This window comes from Melopsittacus undulatus, chromosome Z (assembly GCF_012275295.1).
Source record: "Melopsittacus undulatus isolate bMelUnd1 chromosome Z, bMelUnd1.mat.Z, whole genome shotgun sequence".
NCBI classification, from domain to species: Eukaryota; Metazoa; Chordata; class Aves; order Psittaciformes; family Psittaculidae; genus Melopsittacus; species Melopsittacus undulatus.
In genome coordinates, this window is record NC_047557.1 from 40,797,947 (window position 1) to 40,819,930 (window position 21,984).

At 40.6% G+C, this 21,984-nt stretch overlaps 1 protein-coding gene across 4 annotated transcripts in view; it reads left to right on the forward strand.

Moving 5' to 3' along the window:
* LOC101870797 (TLE family member 4, transcriptional corepressor) overlaps positions 1–21,984 on the forward strand; it is a 99,348-nt gene that overhangs the window by 65,412 nt on the left and 11,952 nt on the right. For all 4 annotated transcript variants that reach the window (XM_034072665.1, XM_034072666.1, XM_034072667.1 and 1 more), the window contains 3 exons: positions 19,432–19,551; positions 20,114–20,167; positions 20,815–20,967. In XM_034072665.1, the coding sequence (XP_033928556.1) occupies positions 19,432–19,551; positions 20,114–20,167; positions 20,815–20,967 (327 nt within the window). The remainder of the gene's footprint in view (positions 1–19,431; positions 19,552–20,113; positions 20,168–20,814; positions 20,968–21,984) is intronic.

A 21,984-nucleotide genomic window follows, 5' to 3' on the forward strand; every position in this document is an offset into this window, starting at 1 on the left:
TCTAATTTGCCTGTTTTCTTAAAGTTTACTTAAAGTTTAAAAGTAACCTGTTAATGCAATGATATGGTTGTGACAAAAGCCAACAAAAATGAGGAAGCAGACATCTGGAGGTGGCTGTTTCCCAGACTAAAGAGGCAGTTGAAGTAAAAGATGTAATGCTTAGTTCTGTGCTATGTGACTAGTTAGCCCTGCTTTTTGAAAGTGTAAACATGAAACCTTGTGAAACCTCTGGAGAAAAGCATGTGAACAATTCACCTTGTGACTGGAGAGAAAAAAAACACTGAGGTGAGTGATTAAGAGGAGACCAAATGAAAATGAGGGGCTTCAGGGGAGGTGGAGAGAGGTGTGGGAATAAGTGCATGTTTCCTCTCTGCATCCACCTGACTAACTACAGTGCTTATTTTTATCCACATTTTACATACTCTCTGGAGAGATCTCTTTTACAACTTGCACAGAAAAAGAGGACGAAAAATCATAGGCAGTAGCCTTGATTATGCTGTATATAGATCAGGCACCTGGGAGCCTGGGGCATGCTTAGCGCTTGTATGCTGGAAGCAGTTTGCTCTCTATAGAGTGACACCAGAAGCAAGGTGTAGGACAGCGTTCATACTCTGAACATTAGTTCTTTCCAGGATTGTAGGCTACCACTGTCCTCTGTTATGTCAGAATTTGCCTAATGTTTCTTTTTCTCCTGTCGAACATCTGGTGTTTCCTCAGAAATATTTGAAGAGCCATCATTTAGTAGTTTAAGGGGAAAGCCTTGAATAATTCACACAACAAATGATTAGGCAAGCACTTGTCTATCTAACTGAATTATTCTGCATGTTTGCTGAAGCAGTTAAGCAGGAGAATAGCATTTCCTTTGCCGGAGGTTTTGCAGTGGTAGTAGTGGCCCACCTAGTTATTGGGTTTCAGCTTTTTGTTGACACTGTTGTAAATGAAAGCAGCCTGGACAGGCACTGAGCAGCTGGGCTGGATAATAGTGAAGGATTCATGCTTGTTGCTGTTACCCCCAGTGTTTGTAGTGGGTTGTTTGCTTTGACTTTTGTTGAACTGTTGACAAAAGCATTAGATACAAATGGGAATGAATAAAGTGGTGAGATGCCAGGAGGGCTTGGCAGTAATGGTGGTTTTCATTCTGACTTAAATGGAGAATGTCAACACTTCTCTAGATGGGCTATGGACAGTGTGCTCAGCATTTGTATGCTTCCCTCTCCCCTCTCCCTTCCTTTCCTTACTGCTAAATATGTTTTGGCAAACAGGTGAATAAAAACAGAGCAGAGGCAATTTCACCGCTTCCTTAACTCTTTGGCACCACCTTTTTTGAAACTGTGGATCTCTTGCTGGGCCAATCCAGTTCCTGGCATGAAAGGATTAAGTATAAACAGGGAAGGGGAGAATGGAAAAAAAAAATTGAAAGAAAGAAAAGGAGGGGGAGGTAGAAGGCATAGAATTGAGAAAAGAGAGGATTAAATAGAACAGTATACACTAAGTAGTATAGCCAGCAAAATTGAAGTCATTTACTGGAACATTTTTAATTTGGTTTAAACAAAATACTCTTTTGTATATTCAAATGGGAAGTAGCTCAGCTGTTGTGAAGCCAGAAAATTAATGGTATTTTTAGTGAAATAGCAAAAGCATGTCAACAACATAGCTGTGGATGATAATGTTGGCATTTTATTCATGAGGAATTATCAATGCAGGTTACTGGACAACATAGTGTGACTGGAATGATTGAGCACAGAGGGGAAGCGGCTGTCCTTCTGTAAGATGATTTCATTTTGCATTTAGTCTTTTAGGAAGAGAAGAAGGAGGGAAGTTATTTAGAAATACGTGTCTAAGATGCCTATCCTTGTGGATTCTGGCTCCCAGAGACTTAACCTTTTTACCTCTGTCTGGATCATGGTTTTGTCACTTGCTTCTCTTTTGCCAGCTGTCCTTTCTTTTCAAATCCATCTTGAGGAATGGCAAAGAATAGAAGCAGAAGAATAGAGTCACTTTAGGATATATTCCCTGAAAAGAATGGCCCTGTAGAAGATGCAACTATGTCCTGTCCATCTCTGGCTCTTGAATTTTGAGCCTGAGCGTTGTTTGCTTGGAACCCTTAACACATTTAATTGTTGTGAAATATGGTTACTTTGGCTGGTCATGGAGGAAGTTAGTGTATGATCTGGAAGGTCTTAACACTTGGCAGGAGCGATGCTTCAGATTTGTAATTCTGGCTGTAGCTTTCTTGTAGCAGTCAACCTCAGAGTGCAGGTCAGCTGGAAAGTGGCAAAGATCATTCACAAGGGTGAAGACACCACTGCAATGAAAGGAGAAGACATGTTTTTTGTTGCTGTCTGAAGGCACACAAAAGTATTCCTTGCCTCTGCTGTCATGTGTGCATCTGGTGGTATCTGAGGTACCCACAGGATTTCAGAGCACCGAAGTTGTTGCATGCAGGGATTTTTTGTTGCCTGCCTTCATGTAGTTTCAAGTTGTCCTAAAACCAAACACCATAGTAGCAAGGTAATAGTGACATTTATGCACCTACTTTGAGCAGTCATCCGCGTTTTCTTTATTCCCCCTTTGTTACGGTTGCCATATTGTTCCTAGTCTCCTTGCAATAAGATAAAGGAAGCACAAAAAGAGATAAGGAAGAAATTGCCTTTTACTGCTGCCATGACTAAGGTTTTTTGTAAGATGCAGCATGTTTGTTTTGCTAAACCACAGCCCTGTGAACGTCAGCAAGAAGTGTTTTGCCCAGATGTTGAATACTATGAGATCAGGGCCTGAATTTTATTAATCCTACAAATATTAAAGAAATACCAAGCTATTTCCAGCAAACATGTACTGGGAGTGGTGTTACTGTAAATATCAGCTTGTGTGTGATGAATCCCCAATTCTTTTTTGTCTCCCTCTGGGAAATACCTTGAACAATTCTGCAGGGGTCTAAAGAAATTATCATAGCAAATTTCAACCTTGAATGAAGGAAAAATGAGAAATATCAGAAAAGTAGGGACTTAAAGCCCAGTCAAAACAAATATTCCTTAATCATGTCTGCACAGCATTTGGGAAATCCAGTTTTGGATCCTCTAAATTGTGTATGAATTCAGAAGAAAATAACTTGTGAATGTTCTGCGGCATTGCCTGAATGCTTTTGAATCATGCTTGGATAGTTTCCTGATTTCACGTGAAATGTACCCTGTACTTGGTCACACAGAATTAGCTCTTCAGGCTAATCTGCTTTGCTTGCAGACCTGTAAAGAGGGCCCCAAGCTGTGCTTTACCAGGATAAGGCATGAGTTTCAGGAAGCTGAGACATGGAGTAGGAAAGTGGTTCTGGAAAGAACTTACATTGGCATAAGAATAGTTTTAAATGATTAGAGGAGCAAACAGGAGAGAGAGAGAAGTGGTGTACTACATAGGCTGAGTTGGTCTTGCCCAAATCACAAAGTGATTATACATCATGGTGCAAATTTTTTTTTGCATGGTCTGCTGCCAGATAGTAGAAAATGGAGAGTTAAACTATCCAGGTAGGAATAAAAGTGAAAATGGGAAAGAACATTCAATAATGTAGAGTAGGAAACTGTAAAATAAAGAAGCTCGAGTAGAAGTATGATGGAGATGATGCCCTAAATCAGTGATACACAACCTTCAGCACAGGTCTTTACTGGCAGCTTGCCATGAGCCAGTGGGCCACACCTATTTTGCATATCATTTACATCAGATTTTAATCAGATCAGCACACACCCTGATTGTTTTTCTTGTTTATGGAGAGATCTAAGTACAAACACTTCATAGCACAAAGCAATAAAACACAATACTTCGTGGGCTATAGTAAAAAGAGTGATGATCGGAAGACCAGCTCTGCATTTTTTAAATCAGGGAGTTTAATTTGACATCTGTCTGTCTTTGAGAAGGCCTTATACATTCTGAAGTACAGGTTTGAGTTTATTAGGCAGCTGCAACATTGGCTTTGTTCACATTTCAAATACATAAAGTTAATTTGAGAAAAATAATTTCAAAGACAAGGTTGCAGGTAGCACATTTCCTGGCTAATTCTCTTGCCCATGGGTAATTTTAAAAATAACAATAACCACCAGCAGTATTTTCTTCCTGGAATTAAGAACATTAAGTTAATTACATCTCAGATGTAGTGGCTTTAGGGTCTTGTGAGTTTAGCTGAGGACAGTTTTACATACAGTGCAGAAGTGTTTCCTCTTTTACATTTCCTGTGTCTCTGTGATACAGATTTATGCAAACAAAAAATGGGCTAAAGTTATTATTACTATTTGTAGACATACTAGTTTCTGGAGTTCAGTGTAGGCTGTCTGCTACAGTAGCTGGATTGCTCTAGTCATCTAGTTGTGTTTTTTTCTAAAACAAGGAAGATTTGATTTATATTTTTTATTTTTCTCTGTCCCTTCTTCTCTTGCTCTTACTTTTCTGTTTCAGTCTAGTGTATTTAATGGATCCATGCTCTGATACTGGAGAACCTCCAAATCTTAAATACATTAATCCTCACAACAACCCTGAAAAGAAAAGAAATGCTCTCTAGGCTTCTGAAATTATCCTTATTTTATAGATAATGAACTGAGGCATGAAGAGGCTTAATTGACTTCACACAATCAGACAAAAGAGTAGAGACTACTGAACATAGATTTCCCAAATATAAACAGAGTTTTCCACCTCCCCAGTTTTTTATTTTTTGCTCAGGCATCAGCGTTACCCTGTGATCCATTTTTACCTTATTTTTCCTTTAAACATCCCTCAGTGGATTTGAGTCCTATGCATGACATGAGCAATTGCTTCTTTCTGGTGGTAGCTTGTGTGGGCTAGTTTGCCAGCTCGGTCTTTTTGGGCTAATTCTGATTTCAGTTGACTACTTAATCTCTGCATGTGTTCTCAGAAGAGAAGCTTTCATTGAATTTTCATCCTTCCTTGGCGTTCAGTGGTATGGATCCTTCAATATCACAGAGGGTTTTAGATGCAGCAGAATTGGAGGAAGCCCACCACACTGTTGGGAAGGTTATGGCAAGGGGAGAGTGTATGCAATGTCCCCCTTGCGCTAACTAGCCATTGCACAGCATATGTACACCATGCCACCAAGCAGTGCTGAATCCCTGTGGCTAATGTTAACCTCATGGTAGAGCACCACCCACCAGCAACATGACTCTGGCAGCCCAGCACTGTCCCTGAGCTGTTCCCCATGGCATTACCTCTGGCCAAGAGCCACGGCAGCAGGGCTTTGCATTACATGGAGCAAGATTGTTCAGCGGAGGATCAGGATTGTCTGCATGCTGCCCTGTTGCCAGCTAGCAAGGTGCCCAGCGTGGGCTGCTGCATGGCTGGAGGAATCTCTCAGGCTTCCACCAGTGCTGCTGCAGAGAGAGCAGCCCCAGAGGTGGATCTGGGAATGTGTTTTTGTCAGTAGTGAAAGCACCCTGTGGGGAGAACGTGTAGGCAGGGAAGAAGGATTTCCATCTGTGGGCTGGAGCTCCGGATACAATTGTGCCTGCTGTGAAAGAGCTTGTTACACTTTCTCACTCTAAGGGCTCCATCTGGTGCTCTAGGTGTCTTTAAGTGGAAATTTACGTTTACTGTCAGAACTAAAAGTCTACTCACAATGAGCTGTCTGATGGTCTTACCAGTCACAACAAAAACAGAAAGCCTGTCCTTTAGTTCACACATGTAAGACAAGGGCCAGGGAAGAGGTGAAATTAAGGGGTATGGACTGGGCAGATTCAGAATCGGTCCCTATCATAGTGAGAAACGGCAATGCAGACTCACCTTAAAATCAGGCTTTTTCTCTGTCTTAGGGCAGAATTTAGCTCATTAATGACAGTAAGCAAGGTGGCATTGCAAAGAAACTGAGTCAGTAGTTGGTCAAAGCAGCCCAACGTGTTGGTTAGTAAACAGTGGTGTGACTTAAAACTCAGCCTCTTAAATTCTAGGTAGAAACTTGCTGGGAGTGGTTTGTGTATTTGACATAAAGTCCCCACATTCATCAGGACAAATGTGCCCTACATGGATGTAAAATTTGAAGATGGTGTGAGCAGAGATCATCATAGTAGTCAATCCTTGCATTAGATAACACTTTGCTAGCTGTTCTAACTTCTGCCTTAAAAAGTCAAGGTCTTGGCAGCTACTAAGAAGAAATGCACTGACAAAACTTCTTCAGTCTGGGATTCAGTAACCCTTACCAACTGAAAAACCTATTTCAGAAATTATCCCGTGCATCCTTCCCAGCATCTTTTTTTTTTTTTGCCTTCTCACCATCTAGCTGCTTCAGTCTCATCTGGATCAGTCTTTACAACTAAAATAATTCCCAACTGTGCATAAAATCAAGTTGCTTGGGTAGGTGTCCATTAAAATACGGGTGTTGTAACGTACTCCAAAGCAAGTTAAAAAATACTTGTCTTTGATGTTGCACCACCTGAGTGAATTGTAGTTAGAGGAAATTTTCCATATTGAGGAAGGTTGGAGAGGCTTTCCCTTAACCCTGTAACTCCTGGTTTTATAGTGCTGCTCAGGCCTTTGATCTCCACACTCCTAATTGGCTCACAGGGAGGTTTTTTACAGTCAACAAGAAAAGTACATTGGACTTGTCATTTTAATAAACTTGTTACTTGCCAGCTTCTCTAGGCACATTCCAAACAAAATAAACATCATGCATTTTGTTTTATAAACAAATTTTTAAAATGGTTTCCTAGACAACCTTGATGAAATGTCAGCTTCTTCTCAGATCTAAACCCACACCATAGGTATTGTTATCTCCATCCCTGCTGGGCAATTTGTACACTGCAATAGTTTGTTTGGAAACATGCTTCTTGTCTGCTTGTTATTCTTTAAAATGTGCTTAACGCTAGATTAGAGAACACAAGAATTTTTGGTTAGTTTTTGGGTTTTCTTTTGTTTTCTTTTGGAGTTGTTTGTTTTGGGTTTTTTTTTTTTTTTTTGGTCTTCTGTTTCAACAGCTCATTTCTAAACTGTTTAAAATAAAGAGTTTGAGCATGTATGGTATTTAAAAAACCTTTCAAATGATGTTTTTAAAACAGATCAATTTCAACATTAAAGTGCTAGGAACTCAGCCAAGGAAAATTCAACTCAGGATTGTATAGCTATAATGATAATATATTATACCTGTCTTCCTTGAAAATGATTGTAACAGTAGAGTTGAACCTAGTGAATTACATAATTCGGGAGTGCTTGCCAAAATGCTGTTTTCAGGAGATTACTGGAGTCTTCTCTTAACAAAAGCAAAGGGAAAGATGGATCGCATTATGAAGTACTTAAATGAGGGAGAACAGTCTTCGCAAATTATCTAAGATAATTCATTTGAATAGAACAGAAGGTCATGTGTGTACATGCTGGTTACCACACTTAACTACTTGGCAGACTGTAAGAGGGAAGTACAAGAGGGAGATTTTTGCTTTTCCTCTCCTCTAGCCTGAATTAAAAATGTATTGGCTGCTCATTGCTGACATCAAAACATTTACAGCTAGCCTGAAGTTAGTATTTGATTGTGCTTTTAATGTTTAAAAAATTAACAGCATGACCTGTCAAATATAAATAATGAAAAGTCCAGAAAAAATAAAAGCTACTGCAGCTTCTCATGGTGAAGCTTTAGGATGTTCAGGAGTTGAAATGCATCTAAAAAATCTGTCAGAAAGAACTGTGTGGTTTATTTTTTCAGTCTTCAAAGTAGGTGTTGTACATATAATGTGCTCTTATATACTGATGTAACTGCCTTAAAGCTGACTGCAGGATCTGTGTTCCTGCCACTCCTCCGTCCATTCCTCTTACTAGAATCCTTGATTTGAAGAATGAGACTGGGGGCAATTATTTTTGCAGGAGGCTGAGGTCCAGATTCAGGGTAGCGTGCAGTAGGCATCTGAAGTTCAGCACATATGTACTTTCCTCTGATTTCTTTATCTGTCTTGTGACTTTCCTGAGATCAAAGTATGTGCCTCATATCTGGCATCTGCTCAAGTGCTTTCCTGAATAGGAAATGGGATAATTTCCTGAACAAGGATCTTGGGAACACAAGTGAGTGTAGATGAAGTGAGGCAGACATAATGGGCTTGGATGTTATTTGGGCAGAGAGGCAAACAGTAGTACTCAAAGATTTCTTTCTGGAAAATATTTTTATAGATGGTTGAGAAAATGTTTTGCTTTAAAATCATCATCAACTGGAATGTGCAAAAAATTAAATAGCACCTCACCATGTTTTATCCACCTGCCCAGTTAGGAGACTGGTTGGATAAAGATACGTGTTTTCACTGGGCACTTAGCAGTGGCTCTGGCTTCCTAAATCATGCAGAATAATAGAAAAACATAAAATCTATTGTCCCTTCAGAAGTCACAGAAGATGTGACAGGGAAGAGATGAGTGAATTGCCAATGTCTTAGTTAATACCTGAGAATGAATACTTTTCTATCTATTGAGGTGATCAGGAGGTAGAGTGAATGTTTCTGTTGAATTTTAGCATGTTTTTGTAATTTTGGTAGCCTCTTGAAGACTACCTCTTTTCCCATCACTTTCTTACTGGTCAGATCAGGAATGGATAGTATTGAAAATGGGGGGAAGGGAGGGAACAATTCAGAAAGTGTGGAAGGAGGTCATCAGCTCTATTCATGAAGCGTTCATTTAAAACAATAATTTGCTTTGTTTTCTTATCATCTCCTAGGTCATCTCTGCATCAGAAGAACTATAAAATCCTTTAGAGACAGGCAGAAGAAAAGACAAAGTGGTTTTCTCTGAGGGCTTGGTACATATGGATAGATTGGAAGGGAACAGAAATGTGAAAACTCAAAACTGATGCCTTTGCCATGAATATAGCCTACATTAGATGTAACCAAAACTAAAAATGGGATACAGTACCTGATTTAAAGCAGCTGAATGGAGTGTTTCATGGGCCTGTCTTCAGACATGATCTCTGGTTTTAAAGCAACAAAAAGGCTAATTAGTGCTAGGTTATGTCCTTCTGGTCAAAATGAAGTATTGAGTCGGGAACATAATTCCCAGAAGGAGGTTGTTAGGACCTGTCATATGAAAACAATCCACTAAGCTATCCCAGAAGAAGGCAGTGCTTAAAGTACAATCAATGCTAGTTTAACATGCAAAATCTGTGGGTTGTAGGTGTGTGTATTTCTTGCCTCCTAACCTGTATTGCCAGTACTGACAACATTTTTATAACCCCTGTGGCTTGAACCGCTGCAGGAAAGTGTTTGCGTTCAGCATGGCACAATGCCATACCATCCATTTTAATCACTGTGCAAAGTGAAAGGATAACAGTTTTACTGTGGTGTATAGTCTGAAAAGAGGGCTCTAAGCAAAACTTCAGAGGGATTTTGTGATTCTTGTAGGAATTTTTTTGACAAAGTGTAAAGCATACTGACACAGCCTTTAATGGCTATCATAAAACATTCCTTTGTTAATGTTTTCTTGCTGTTCTAACACTCAAATTACTTCACGCATTTTGTTTAAATTCAGCCACTATGACAATGTAATTAGTGTTAATATTCTGTAAATGTGTGGGATGTTGGGAATTTTCTGTGTGTCCATCATCGCCTTTTGATTGAGGGCTGATGGAGTGCTGCTGCTTTTCCTTGCACTGTGGCACATCACTGCATCAAAGCCTGTAATGCAGGCTGTTGGTTATCCTCCTCTCTCCCTCTCATGGTGGTGAGCCCACAATTATATTGCTGCATTGAATGATCCAGCTAGTTGAGCTTTTTCTCTTACCCTGTGATGGCATGCATTCCCTTGTTCTTCCTAGTTAACTCCCAATACTTTCTTTCTGTTTTTTGTTTCTTGCTAGAGCTGCTGAAAATATTTCAGGTCTCTGCTGAAGGAAATGGCATGAAAGATCAGTAATTGGAACCTCAAATAAATATTTAAGGAGAGGAGAGCTGTAGTGTTCTGAATTTCCTTGGCCCTGCTCTGTTCCTCAGATTTCTGAGGATTATATTTACCCTCAGTTCTGAATTTCTGTAACTTGGTGGTCTTTGACCCCTGCATTTCAGTGTGTCTGATCTTGGTAAAAGTAACATTTAGGGGTTTGTACGATGTGTTGACCAGCATGCAGGTTTGCCCCTGATTTTCGCTGGGTTTTTTTTTTGTCTAAACTGCCGGAAGCATTTCCTTGGTAGCATTTCCAGGTTTGCAGTGGGAGTGCTTATCTTTCCTGAGATCATTAGGGACAGAATTCCTTTGCAGCCTGAACATGCCCTGAGGCTCACCTGATGCATTGTCCATACCAGTTGCAATTTGTGCCTTAACACCTTCTAGCAAATCTTTTCATTCTGTCCATATTACCTGCTCTGCTGTGTGCAGAAGAATGTGGTCTTAGTTTGGGGTCTGTGCAGAGGGGAAGAGATTGAAGTATGCTGGGTGGTGAATGGAGAACGGATCAGGTGAATTGCTTTGTGGATTAGAGGGGAGGATATTTGAAAATACCTGGGCTGTGTTACCATCAATTAAATTCAATATTTACAAGTTGGCAGATTCAGACAAGAGCAGGCTTGATGGTAAATGTAATCTGTGAACTTTGAAGCTTCTGTAAACCTAACAGAAGTGTTTAACTCCTTCTCCTGCCTATCTGCTTCTTTTTTTTTATGTTCCCTGCTGAAACCAGGTCCTTTGTTCAAACTGTCTTGCTTACCAAAGGGTGCTTGTTATTCTTGCCACACTCCTTGATTTCACTTTCTCCATGTGCCTGTGCTAAGATATACATTAACCTAAACCTGTCTTTACTTTTTGCCTCACAGTTGTGTTCCTCTACTGTTTGACTGCTTGTACTTAAGATGCGTTGGTTCTTCTCTCTATCCTTTGACCCTTGAAAGGTCCATAGTGATTAGACCTTATGTGTGTTATGTACTTCAGCCAACGATTACTGGAGAAGCTGTATTTTAAAGGATTTATTGCAAAAATCCATCTGTGAAAGGCTAGTCAGCAGCCCTCTCCGTTGCTTTTAAACACCTAGTTTTCTTGCCACTACCATGCACCTGTACACCAGGAGTGCGGGAGAAACAGCTGCACATGCTGATAGGATTATATGTTAGAGTTGCTAGGTACCTCCAGCTCCTGCTCTGTGGCGTGCTTAGTTTTGCCAGTAAATTGTTAAATGTGTGTTGAAATACATGACTGGAATTAACATGTACAGCTGTAGTGGCTTATTGCTCATTTTATAACCCAGTTCATAACAACTAGACTTTGATATTTTTAATTAGCTTAGATTAAATACCGCAATGGTACTGCCAGGGCAAGCAGATTGCTAAACAGTTACACAGATACTCTTTAAGAAATTGCTCTCATGTGCATACTTCTATGCGTGCAAAACTTTTGAGAGCACTTGTGTTTCCAGAACTACTGAGCCCACACATTTTTTCTATTCCGGACTTCTTTGTGGCCATGTCATTGCTCTTGCAGCAGCCCTGCACAGCTAGACTTTGATGTGTTTTATGACACTTTTATCCACTAATTAGCTTCATTAATTTTGCAATTAGTGAAGTTCATTAGTGGGTAAAAATGCTATCTAAAACTTCAAAATGCTCATTTTAATCATAGTTTATATTAAAAATAATTGTCACAAGCTTTGTCACAGAATTGCAGAATCCTGGAATGATTAGGGTTGGGAACGACCCAAAGATCATCTACTTCCATGGGCAGGGATGTGTCACACTTGACCATGTGTCCCAGGGCTCTGTCCAGCCTGGCCTAGAACACTGCCATGGATGGAGCATTCACCACTTCTTTTGGCAACCCATTCCAGTGCCTCACCACCCTCACAGTAAAGAATTTCTTCCTTATATCTGAACTTCCCATTTAAGTTTGAACTTGTTACCCCTGTCCTATCACTATAGTCACTAATGAAGAGTCCCTCACCAGCATCCTTGTAGGCCTCCTTCAGGTACTGGAAGGCTGCTATGAGGTCTCCACGCAGCCTTCTCTTCTCCAGGCTGAACAGCCCCAACTTTCTCAGCCTGTCTTCATATGGGAGGTGCTCCAGACCCCTGATCATCCTCGTGGCCTCCTCTGGACTTGTTCCAGCACTTCCATGTCGTTCTTATGTTGAAGACACCGGAACTGCACACAATACTCCAAGTGAGGTCTCACAAGAGCAGAGTAGAGGGGCAGGATCACCTCCTTCGACCTGCTGGTCATGCTCCTTTTGATGCAGCCCAAGAGATGCTTGGATTTCTGGTTTCTGAGCACACACTGAAGCCAGCTCATGTTCATTTTCTCATCAACCAACACCCCCAAGTCTTTTTCCGCAGGGCTGCACTGAATTTCCTTTTTGCCCAACCTGTAGCTGTGCCTGGGATTGCTCTGACCCAGGTGTAGGACCTTGCACTTGGCATGGTTAAACTTCATGAGGTTGGCATCAGCCCACCTCACAAGTGTGTCGAGGCCCCTCTGGATGGCATTTCTTCCCCCCAGTGTATCAACTGAACCACATAGCTTAGTGTCAACAGCAAACTTGCTGAGGGCACACTCAATCCCACTGTCCCATGTCACCAACAAAGATGTTGAACAAGACTAGTCCTGACACCAACCCCTGAGGAATACCAGTTATCACTGGTTGGTCTCCAGTTGGACATCGAGCCATTGACCAGAACTCTCTGCGTGTGGACATCCAGCCAATACTTTATCCACTGAGTATCCATTGATGTTTCTCTAATTTAGAGACGAAGATGTCATGCAGGACAGTGTCAAACGTTTTGCAGAAGTACAGGGAGATGACATCAACTGCTTTGCCTCTATCCATCAGTTCTGTTGCTCCATCACAGAAGGCCACCAGTTTGGTCAGGCAGGATTTCTTGCATGCTGGCTGTCACCAACCACCTTGTTTTTCATGTGCTGTAGCATGCCTTCCAGGAGAATCTGCTCCAGGATTTTGCCAGGCACAAAGGGGAGACTTGACTGGTCTGTAGTTCCGTGGGTCATCCATTTTCCTCTTCTTGAAAATGGGGGTTATATTTCCCTTTTTCCAGTCATCAGGAACTTCACCCGACTGCCATGATTTTTCAAATATGATGGCCAGTGGCTTTGCAACTTCATTCGCCACCTCCCTCAGGACCCGCGGATGGATTTCATCAGGTCCCATGGACTTGTGCGCATTCAGGTTCCTAAGATGATCTCGAACTAGATTATCTCCTACAGTGGGCTCAAGGTGTTCATTCTCACAGTCCCTACATCTGCCTTCCAAGGCTTGGGTGGTGTGGTCAGAGCATTTGCTGGTGAAGACTGAGGCAAAGAAGTCATTGAGAACTTCAGCCTTCTCCAAATCCCGGGTAGTCAGTTCTCCTGATAGCTTCTGGAGAGGGCCCACATTGTCCCTAGTCTGTCTTGTTAGCGACATACCTATAGAAGACTTCCCTGTTATCTCTGACATCTCTGGCCAGACGCAATTCTAACTGTGCCTTAGCTTTCCTAACCTGATCCCTAGCTTCCTGGACAATGTCCCTATATTCCTTCCACACTGCCTCTCCTCACTTTCAACTTCTATAAGCTTCTTTTTAACTTCTAAGTTTCCTTAGCAGCTCCTTATCCATCCATGCAGGCCTCCTGGCCCTCTTGCCCCATTTTCTTCTTGTTGGGGTACAACGCTCCTAAGCTTGGATTAAGTGATCCTTGAATCAGCATTCTTCTGCCCCTGGCCCTCTAGGGTTATATCCTATGGAACCTTACTAAGCAGGTTCCTGAAGAGGCCACAGTCTGCTCTCTTGAAGTCCAGGGCAGTAAGCTTGCTGCATGCTCTTCTCACTGTCCTGAGGATCTCAAATTCGACCATTTCATGCTTGCTGCATCCAAGGCTGCCCTTCCCTGTTGGTGAGCACGAGGTCAAGCATGGCATGTCTCCTTTTTGGCTCCTCTATTCCTTGCAGAAGGAAGTTGTCTTCCACACAATCGAGGAACCTCGTTAATTGTAGGCCCTACCGTCCCTACAACGGATATCAGGGTGGTTGAAATCCCCTATGAAGACAAGGGCCTGCAAGCATGAGGCTGTTTGATTACCAAACTCAATCCAGTTAGCTCAGAAAGGGTTACGTGTTACTAAAACCATCATTGTTCTGTATATTTCATACCTGGTTAGTGGCATTTTTCACGAACAGTTAATGAGAATTTGTCTCATATCTGAAAATGCAGCTACAGGGAAAAGGCAGTGAATAAAACTGCAAAAACTGATGTCCAGGTGGCTGAGTGGAAGTTGGATTTCAGCTTGTGTAAGTAGAGAAACAGGGTGGAAAGAAGGGAGGTGAAAAACTAAAAGCTTGTCATGATGAGTAATATATGTGGGAACTATACTTGGCTACCTGCCCCCACTCCTTTGGTGAGCCATTTTGGAAGAGATGCGCTCCAGGCTCTGCTGCCTGCCTGTGTCAACCTGGTCATGACCCACTGCATATATCTAAAGGGAAAGATATGGTAAGGAAAATCTGCTTGCCTAAGTACAGAAAAGGGAGGATGTTGTGAAATCAAAGACCACAAAATCTGTGAGGTTGGAGTGGATACTGAGGTGTAGTAATAGCAATAATAGTAATGTAATAATAATAACAACAAAAAGGCATAGTAGCAGTGTAGGTGTGGGTGACCTCAGGAGCACAAACCTTATGCAAACGCTCCATATGGTGTTTTTAGAGCAGCCCACAGCCTTTCATACCGTCTCCATCAGTTTAATAAAACTAATGTACCTGTGCCTACGAGTGTATGTAAATGAATGGTGGGTTTTTTTTTGACAGATGGATATTGCCTTTAGTTAGAGCCCTGCAGAAGGTTTGGTGTGCCGAGCTTGTGGTTGTAGTTTTTCTCCCTGGGCACATGGTCTCAGAGAGCTGTGCTGGGACTGCCCCTTCCTCTCTCCTGGGTGTTTCTTATGCTCTCTGTCCTGTCACCTCTCTGCTTGGTTCTCCTACCTCATACCACATATTACTCACCAGAGGGTGTTCTCTGTCTCATCCCTGGTGTGTCAGAAGTCACAGCACTCATACCTTGTATTTTTTGGAGCCATGCCTGAATCCAGGCTCTGGTGCTGGAATGTCCATCTATAACATTGGAACCAGCCATCCAAGCAGCATTACTGCCTGATCGTTTCCCAGCAATGCATATTGTATCCATTTTTATAGTTTCTTTTATACTTTCAACAGACTTTATAACAGCAATAATGTCATTCAGATAATTATACCATAATTGACCTTACTGTTGAGCATCCTTGGCTTTTACTGCAGTTTGCTTAATACTTCAGGACGGTCAATTATCTCATAATTCCCACTTTGTTGGGAATTACTGTTTTAATTATGACACTCCAAATACATCATTTTGGCATAATAGTGAGGGTACACTTGGGAACAGTCATGTTCGTGAATGCTTTAAAGAGTTACCAGCTTCGTCATGTGGGAGGGCTTTTCATCTTGTCATTTCTAGTCATTACTATTAACACTGATTATCACTTAGTCTGCTTAGGCCAGGTCTTCATCTGCAGGAGCCAGCATATAGGGATTTGGGGTTTGCAGGTTTTGAGAGCAGTTGGATGGCAGCCTGACCATATTGATTCCTTTTCTGCCACGTTAAAGTGTGAGTCATAACTTCCAGTGGAAGCTGGAGGTAAAATGGTGATTTTTTTTTTCTTTTCCTAGCAGTTTGAAGCATGAATTACGTAAAATGTTCCTGGTGAGGATTTTAGGGCTACGTAAAAGGCTTGTATGACCCTCTCTTATGTTTATTTGATTTGTGCCTTGGTGGCACTGGTACTCCACCTGGAGCAGCACCCTGCCAATGTTGGAGGGAAAGCAGAGTAGTCCTTGTGGCGGGAGACCTGTTCAGTTTTCACTGTGCTCAGTATTGCCCAAAACAGAGACTGCAGCATAGCATGCCATGCTTTGCAGCCTAGTGCAAAAGATACTGTGGGTCCAGCACTAGAAACAGACTGTTCCACTTCTTAAGCAAATTCTGTGAACTAGGCAATATGCTCATCCTTTCTATAAATGTGTATGTTCAGTTGTTTTTGTCAGAATTTTGCAGTGTATTTAACATTAATAAAAAATGTTCTACCTAAGCAGAATATGAAAAAGTAGTACATTTCACTAAAACAGAAATTAAACATAACCTACTTTCCTGTGTCTGATCTAATTCTTATATGTTGAGCAAAGTCAGGTGTTGGTTAGTAGGAAAATGCTACTCTCTAGTAGATTAATGCATTTTATTGAAGAAAACAGCAGTGAGAAAAGACTTTATTTCTCTACAAATTTAAATAGTTACTAAAATGAGGACTCCGGCCCATTAAGTTACAGCCTGCCAAGTCATAATGCTGAATCACTTGGTTTCTTTAAGTAGCTATCCTATTGCAGCTTTTCAAAAGCAGCTGTTAGGAGAGCACCAATGTTTAAATTGAGGAATAGTGCAGAGTCTGACAACTAAACAGTGTGTTTCAAAGGAGGTTTTCTTCCACAATCTGCAAATGTAAGGACCTCTCTTGGAGTATGTAGATTTGCACATTCAGGAACCAAAGTGTGTGTGGGCACAGGATTATATGTAAGGAATCTGATGTCAGTGGAAACCATGAGGACATTGTTACATCCTGATATTTCTCACTGAAGATAGTGTTTGTAGCCTGATAAGCTATTACAAGCAATAGTGGGAATCCAGTATGGGTAATAATGTTGTCCCTTGAAAGTAGTAGGTGTTAGGTCCATAGGAAGATCTAGACAATAGCTCATTGGCTATGTACATGACATATCTTTATTACTCAGCAAATAAATTTTGTCTGGCACCAGTACCAGAAATTCTATGAAGTCAAAGATCCTAATGTGGCAGATACATATATGTGTTGAAGGGAAAAGAAGCTAGTATTGCAGTGGTATTGATTGACTGGCTCCGTGCAAGGAAAGGGGTAGGACAGCTAAAAGTGAGAATATTTTGATTTTTTCTGTAGTAATTGGCTCTTGGGGCAAAATAATGTTAGTCCTAGTACACTGGCCAAATTTGAGTCTGGGAAATGAGATTCTGACTGCTGCCAGTATGGAGTGTCTCCACTTTTCTGCTAATACAGGTGAGATACCAGAGCAAGATCTTTCCATATTGGTATCAGGTCTGGTCCATGTTTGAAGCAATAAAACCGTTAAGCAGTGTACATTTCCCCAACATGATACTCATCCTGTATACGCTAGTGATAATTAGCTACTTTATAATTCTAGTAGGGAGCTTTAATTTATTACTTTATTAAGCAGAGAAATCAAAGATTAAAATGGCATCTATAGCACTGAGCTCACTAGATTGTGAAATATGAAACTATGGTTTCAAATTTATGAAAATAAATATTTCTATTTAAATAAGTGCAGTAGTTTAATTCTTTAGACACAACTCTGATTTGTAGTTTACTGGTGATTATTTTTCTTAATTTTAAAGCAAATTACTTACAGTAGGGTGAAGTTGAGAAATAATGAATTGAATTCATATTACAAGCTACTGCCTCCCAAATTATGAATATAAATGTAATAGGAGCATACTGTTAAAGTCTTTTGCAAAATTCTATGCTACATTGTTGCAGTAAACAGATATATTTTTCAAGCCATCACTTCATTTAATGTTGCATTTCTACTTAACACTTCTGTGCCTACTGCCACTGCTCTCTTCCAGTGTCTTAACATGTGTTGTCTCTTCAGAGCAAAAAATAACACTGTTTGTGTCGTTTACTAGAATTGTTGATTAATGATCTGCTTTAAAGCTGAATCGGTGAATGTATTTTAAGATCTATTTGCTGAGGATGGGAAATTCTTGTTTACCTATTTTATACTGTCAGAGAGAAAGAGACAGGCAGGCCAGCAGACAAATGGGAAAGGCACAGGCTGTGTTCAGCACTAGCTTTGTTGTAAAATTTTTATTTCCATTCAGTGCTCTCAGAGGGTAATTAACAATTACCACTCAAGAAGATGGAAGGTTTTTGCAAATTCCACACTCATAAATCTGAGCTGCTGTTCACAGGACTTGGAAATTTTGGAGAAATGCAGAGGATGATCTGAGTGCCACAGCTAAGAGAAATGTTCGCTCACATTATTTGGGCAACAACCACAGCTTAATTTGTGTGGTTCAGTGTTCTTAATGCTTTCCAGAAATCTGTGGTGTAATAAGGAAAAGAACAACTTTGGTAATAGCGATGGAACAGAAGTAGCATAATGTAAATGCTAATTTCTTGGTTTGCACTCCTGGTAATAGCTATAAAATAAACCTAGGGAGGTGTGCACTCAAAGCTCCAAAACCAATTTGCTGTGTTGTACAGTTTTATGCAGAATAATAGCTCTCTGTAGTGCATGGAGGAAAAACTCCAAACTCTATGCTCTGGATGAATGGGAGATCTAAAATCTGTCAGTAAGGACTTTTTTGGTTGTTGTTCCTCCCACACCCTTATATAAGGAGGTAGAGAGATGGAAACTGCAGGGTTTCAACTGAGGATTACTTGCCTCTTCATTTCTGTCAGCTCCAATTTGCAAAACGCCTGAACACATCCTTACTTACATACGTTCAGACATTGACTTCAGCATGAGAGAATATTTAGTGGATGCTTAAATGCATTCTTGAACTAGGGCCAAAAGCTGCTGCTGCTGCTAAAGTCAATCCCAGAGGGAGCTTTGCATCTTCCATTACTGCCTTCATTGTGTACCAAGGTACAGGCTCCACCAAAATCTGGAAATATGGTAGGAGTTAGTAAGTATTGCCTGCCTTGTTTAAGGGAGTAGAGCAGAATTGTTGGATGATAATGCGTAAAACTTCATAATATGTCTGTTTCTCTCCTGTACTTTGCATGAGCTCTTTAATGATGATTGCTAAGTGAGGGCTGCAGAATAGCCAGACTTACTGAGCCACTGAGTTGTGTTTCCATCTACTGCAGGCACAGCCAGTAATTGTAAAAGGTACCAAAATAAAATGAGCTTAGGTGCTTCCCTTTTTCTTTCCTGCTTTGAGACTGTTTAGAAAGAAGCTTGCTTCTTTCTTTGCTAAAAATCTTTGTTCAGATGTTTGCTAAAGTCTAACTTACCTGGAGCACTTTGTTCTTCTTGATTTACACTGTCAAATGTACACACATACACACCCAGCCTCTTCTGGGAGTATTGATTTAGCTCTGCATATTTGTAGAGGAAACAAGCTAAAACCAGGTCAATGTACAGTGTTCATAAAATGGTCCAAAGTAGCTCTACATTCTTCCTGTTAACACCAGCAGATAGCAACTATGATCCATTGGCTGATCTCTGTTTCTTGCAATGCATTGTGCACTTTTAATACAAGACACTTGCTGGGTAGCTATCACTTGATTAAAATCCAAAGTGCTACCTGTGACAACAACTCCAAATCTTATTATCAGGTTAAGTTGTATTGAAGGATAGTGACAAATGAACCACTGTTTTGAGCGAGCATCTAATGTTTTCTTCCTCTCTTTCCTGACTCCAGAGCTCTTCAGTATCTCCCTCAGCCAGTTTCAGAACAGCAGAAAAACACAGAAATTCAACAGATTATTCTACAGATAGTAAAAAACAGAAAACAGAAGAGAAGGAAATAGCAGCTCGTTATGTGAGTAAATTGTCTACATTGTACATTGTTGAAATTAAGTAATTTCTCTAATTTCCTCTGTAATTTCACCTCATTCCTGCTGCATAACTACTTTTAAAAAGAAGCATCAATTTTTTAGCAGCTTCTTACTGACTCCCTCTTCACATCTGTGCTATATTGAAGGTTTCAGTATGTAGGATTGATATTTTTTTTTAACAATACAAATACAGAGCACCTGGAAGACATGCAAGAAGAGGACTGAGCATTAGTTAGGCTGGGACTTGGTGTATCTGGACTGTAGCTTGGCTCTGGTTCTCAGTGCAATGCAATTTAGGATGAGGATTTTAATCCTGTGTCCTTCACTCTTGTGAAAACTGGGAATAACCTATGGCTACCAGTTCAGCAGAAGGACTGTAGGTGACTTGAATATTGCAATTGTATTACCATATAAAAGTTGGTAAAAGTAAATGCTGTGTTGCATAGTTGTGAGCAGCCTTGCATTTCATTGATTTTTTTTTCTTAGTACTTAAAAAATTTTAGGATATTAAATAAATATTTTTGACACATTGATTTATCATTGCAGGACAGCGATGGTGAAAAGAGTGATGACAACTTGGTTGTTGATGTTTCCAATGAGGTGCGCACAATGGCGTTTTTTCTACCTTGCTGTGTTAGTGGTAGGGGTGTCTTCAGTGGTTTCTGTGTGTATGGGTAAATGAGTAAGATTACAGCCTTTGCCTTCATAAAGGAGCTTCAAATGCCTGAGGGAATTCAGTCAGGTCATCTTTCTTTAGAATGCAAATCAGATCTGTAACACTTATTTGTACAAAGGAGCTTTTTACTTCTTGTATGAACCAAAAGTCTGCTTGAGATATTTGAAGCCAGCACAGCACAGCAGGTAGTAGGCAGCTTGTAGCAGTATCTGTGTTTTCTTTCACTCTGGCCATGACTTCATTTGTGAACTTTATCAGATCTGCCAAGTGCCTCAAACGTTTTCAATCTGTCGCCTGACAAATTACATTTACTTGACTATTTCAATATCCACAGATTGGGCAGTATGTTTCATGGTTAACGGCATCAACTTTTCAGACTCTCTTAAAAAAAATGTAAAAAAGTTGTCATTATCCATCTCAATGTCACAATTTTATCAGTTAAATCAATTAAGAATGGAAAGAAGATGTCAGGTTTTTATGAGACAGGTTCATTCCGAAGTGAAAATTGCTCAAGACAAGCCCTAGTGGCTAGTACAGAGTTTTTATACTAACTCATATTGCTGATGTTTAGGATCCTTCCTCTCCTCGGGGGAGCCCAGCACACTCTCCACGGGAGAATGGCTTGGACAAGACTCGGCTGCTGAAGAAAGATGCACCAATTAGTCCAGCATCTATTGCATCCTCCAGCAGTACTCCTTCCTCCAAATCCAAAGAACTTAGCCTTGTAAGTGCTTCAGAATATTCTAGACCACGGTCATATGCCAAAATGCATGTTTACCAAATTTCTGACTGGACACAATTTGGATTTCCACAGCTAACAGTAAAGCACTGTGAAGCATCAATTTAAAATCTGTTTTATTTGTTTCTTCATTGGAGTTTAGTAACAGAGTAAGGAGAAAGTCCACAGCTTTTTCTTGTTATAGGAAGAGGTTATTTTCACTGGTGGTGTAGGTAGATGATAGATGTGCTGTACTGAGAGATGTTTTTTCTCCTCCCCCATATGAAATACTGTCATTCTGAGAATAAATAAAAATACACAGGGGCTTCTTGAGCTGTTTTCCTGTGCTGTGGTTTATAGCAAATTCAGTTCCCTGCTTGGATGTGATTTGGTTGTAAGCTTTGTTTGAATTACCAGGCCATATACAACAACAATAATTTTTATTTTCTATCTAAAAAGTAATCTGTCATTTATGAGAGCCTTCCTTGGCTTGTATCTCAAATCACAACAACAACAAGAAAAAAAAAAAGAGCTGATTGCGAGTCAGGGGTGTTCTTTCCTTTCCTTTTTGTGACCACAGTTAATCATCTTCATGAACTGCAAAGAGACTCCTTCTCTATTCTTCACAGGTCAGAGTACATGATTATTTAAAGGAATAAAATAAGTAAAAAGAAAGCTTAAAGAGAATGTAGTGCTCAGAAAAGGTGATGGAATTACAGGTTCAGGCCCAGTGTGGTTTGCCTGATGAACAAGCTTGTCACAAGAGTGGCACTGCATAGTTCCTGACTTTATACCCATCACCGTCTCCATCCTGTGTTTACAGCACCATGTTTGGGCATGAGTTGTTGGCCAGTTGTATGTGGGGGTCTGCTCTTCTTGTCCACCCACCAGTGGCCTCTCACAGAAACGTGTACTGGGAGCAGGTCCACTATGAGCAGAGTGAGACCACTGACAGATTTCACATATGCTGCCAGCGTAATTGTCAGCAATGATTCTCAAGTCACTGACCTCATTCTGGATGAT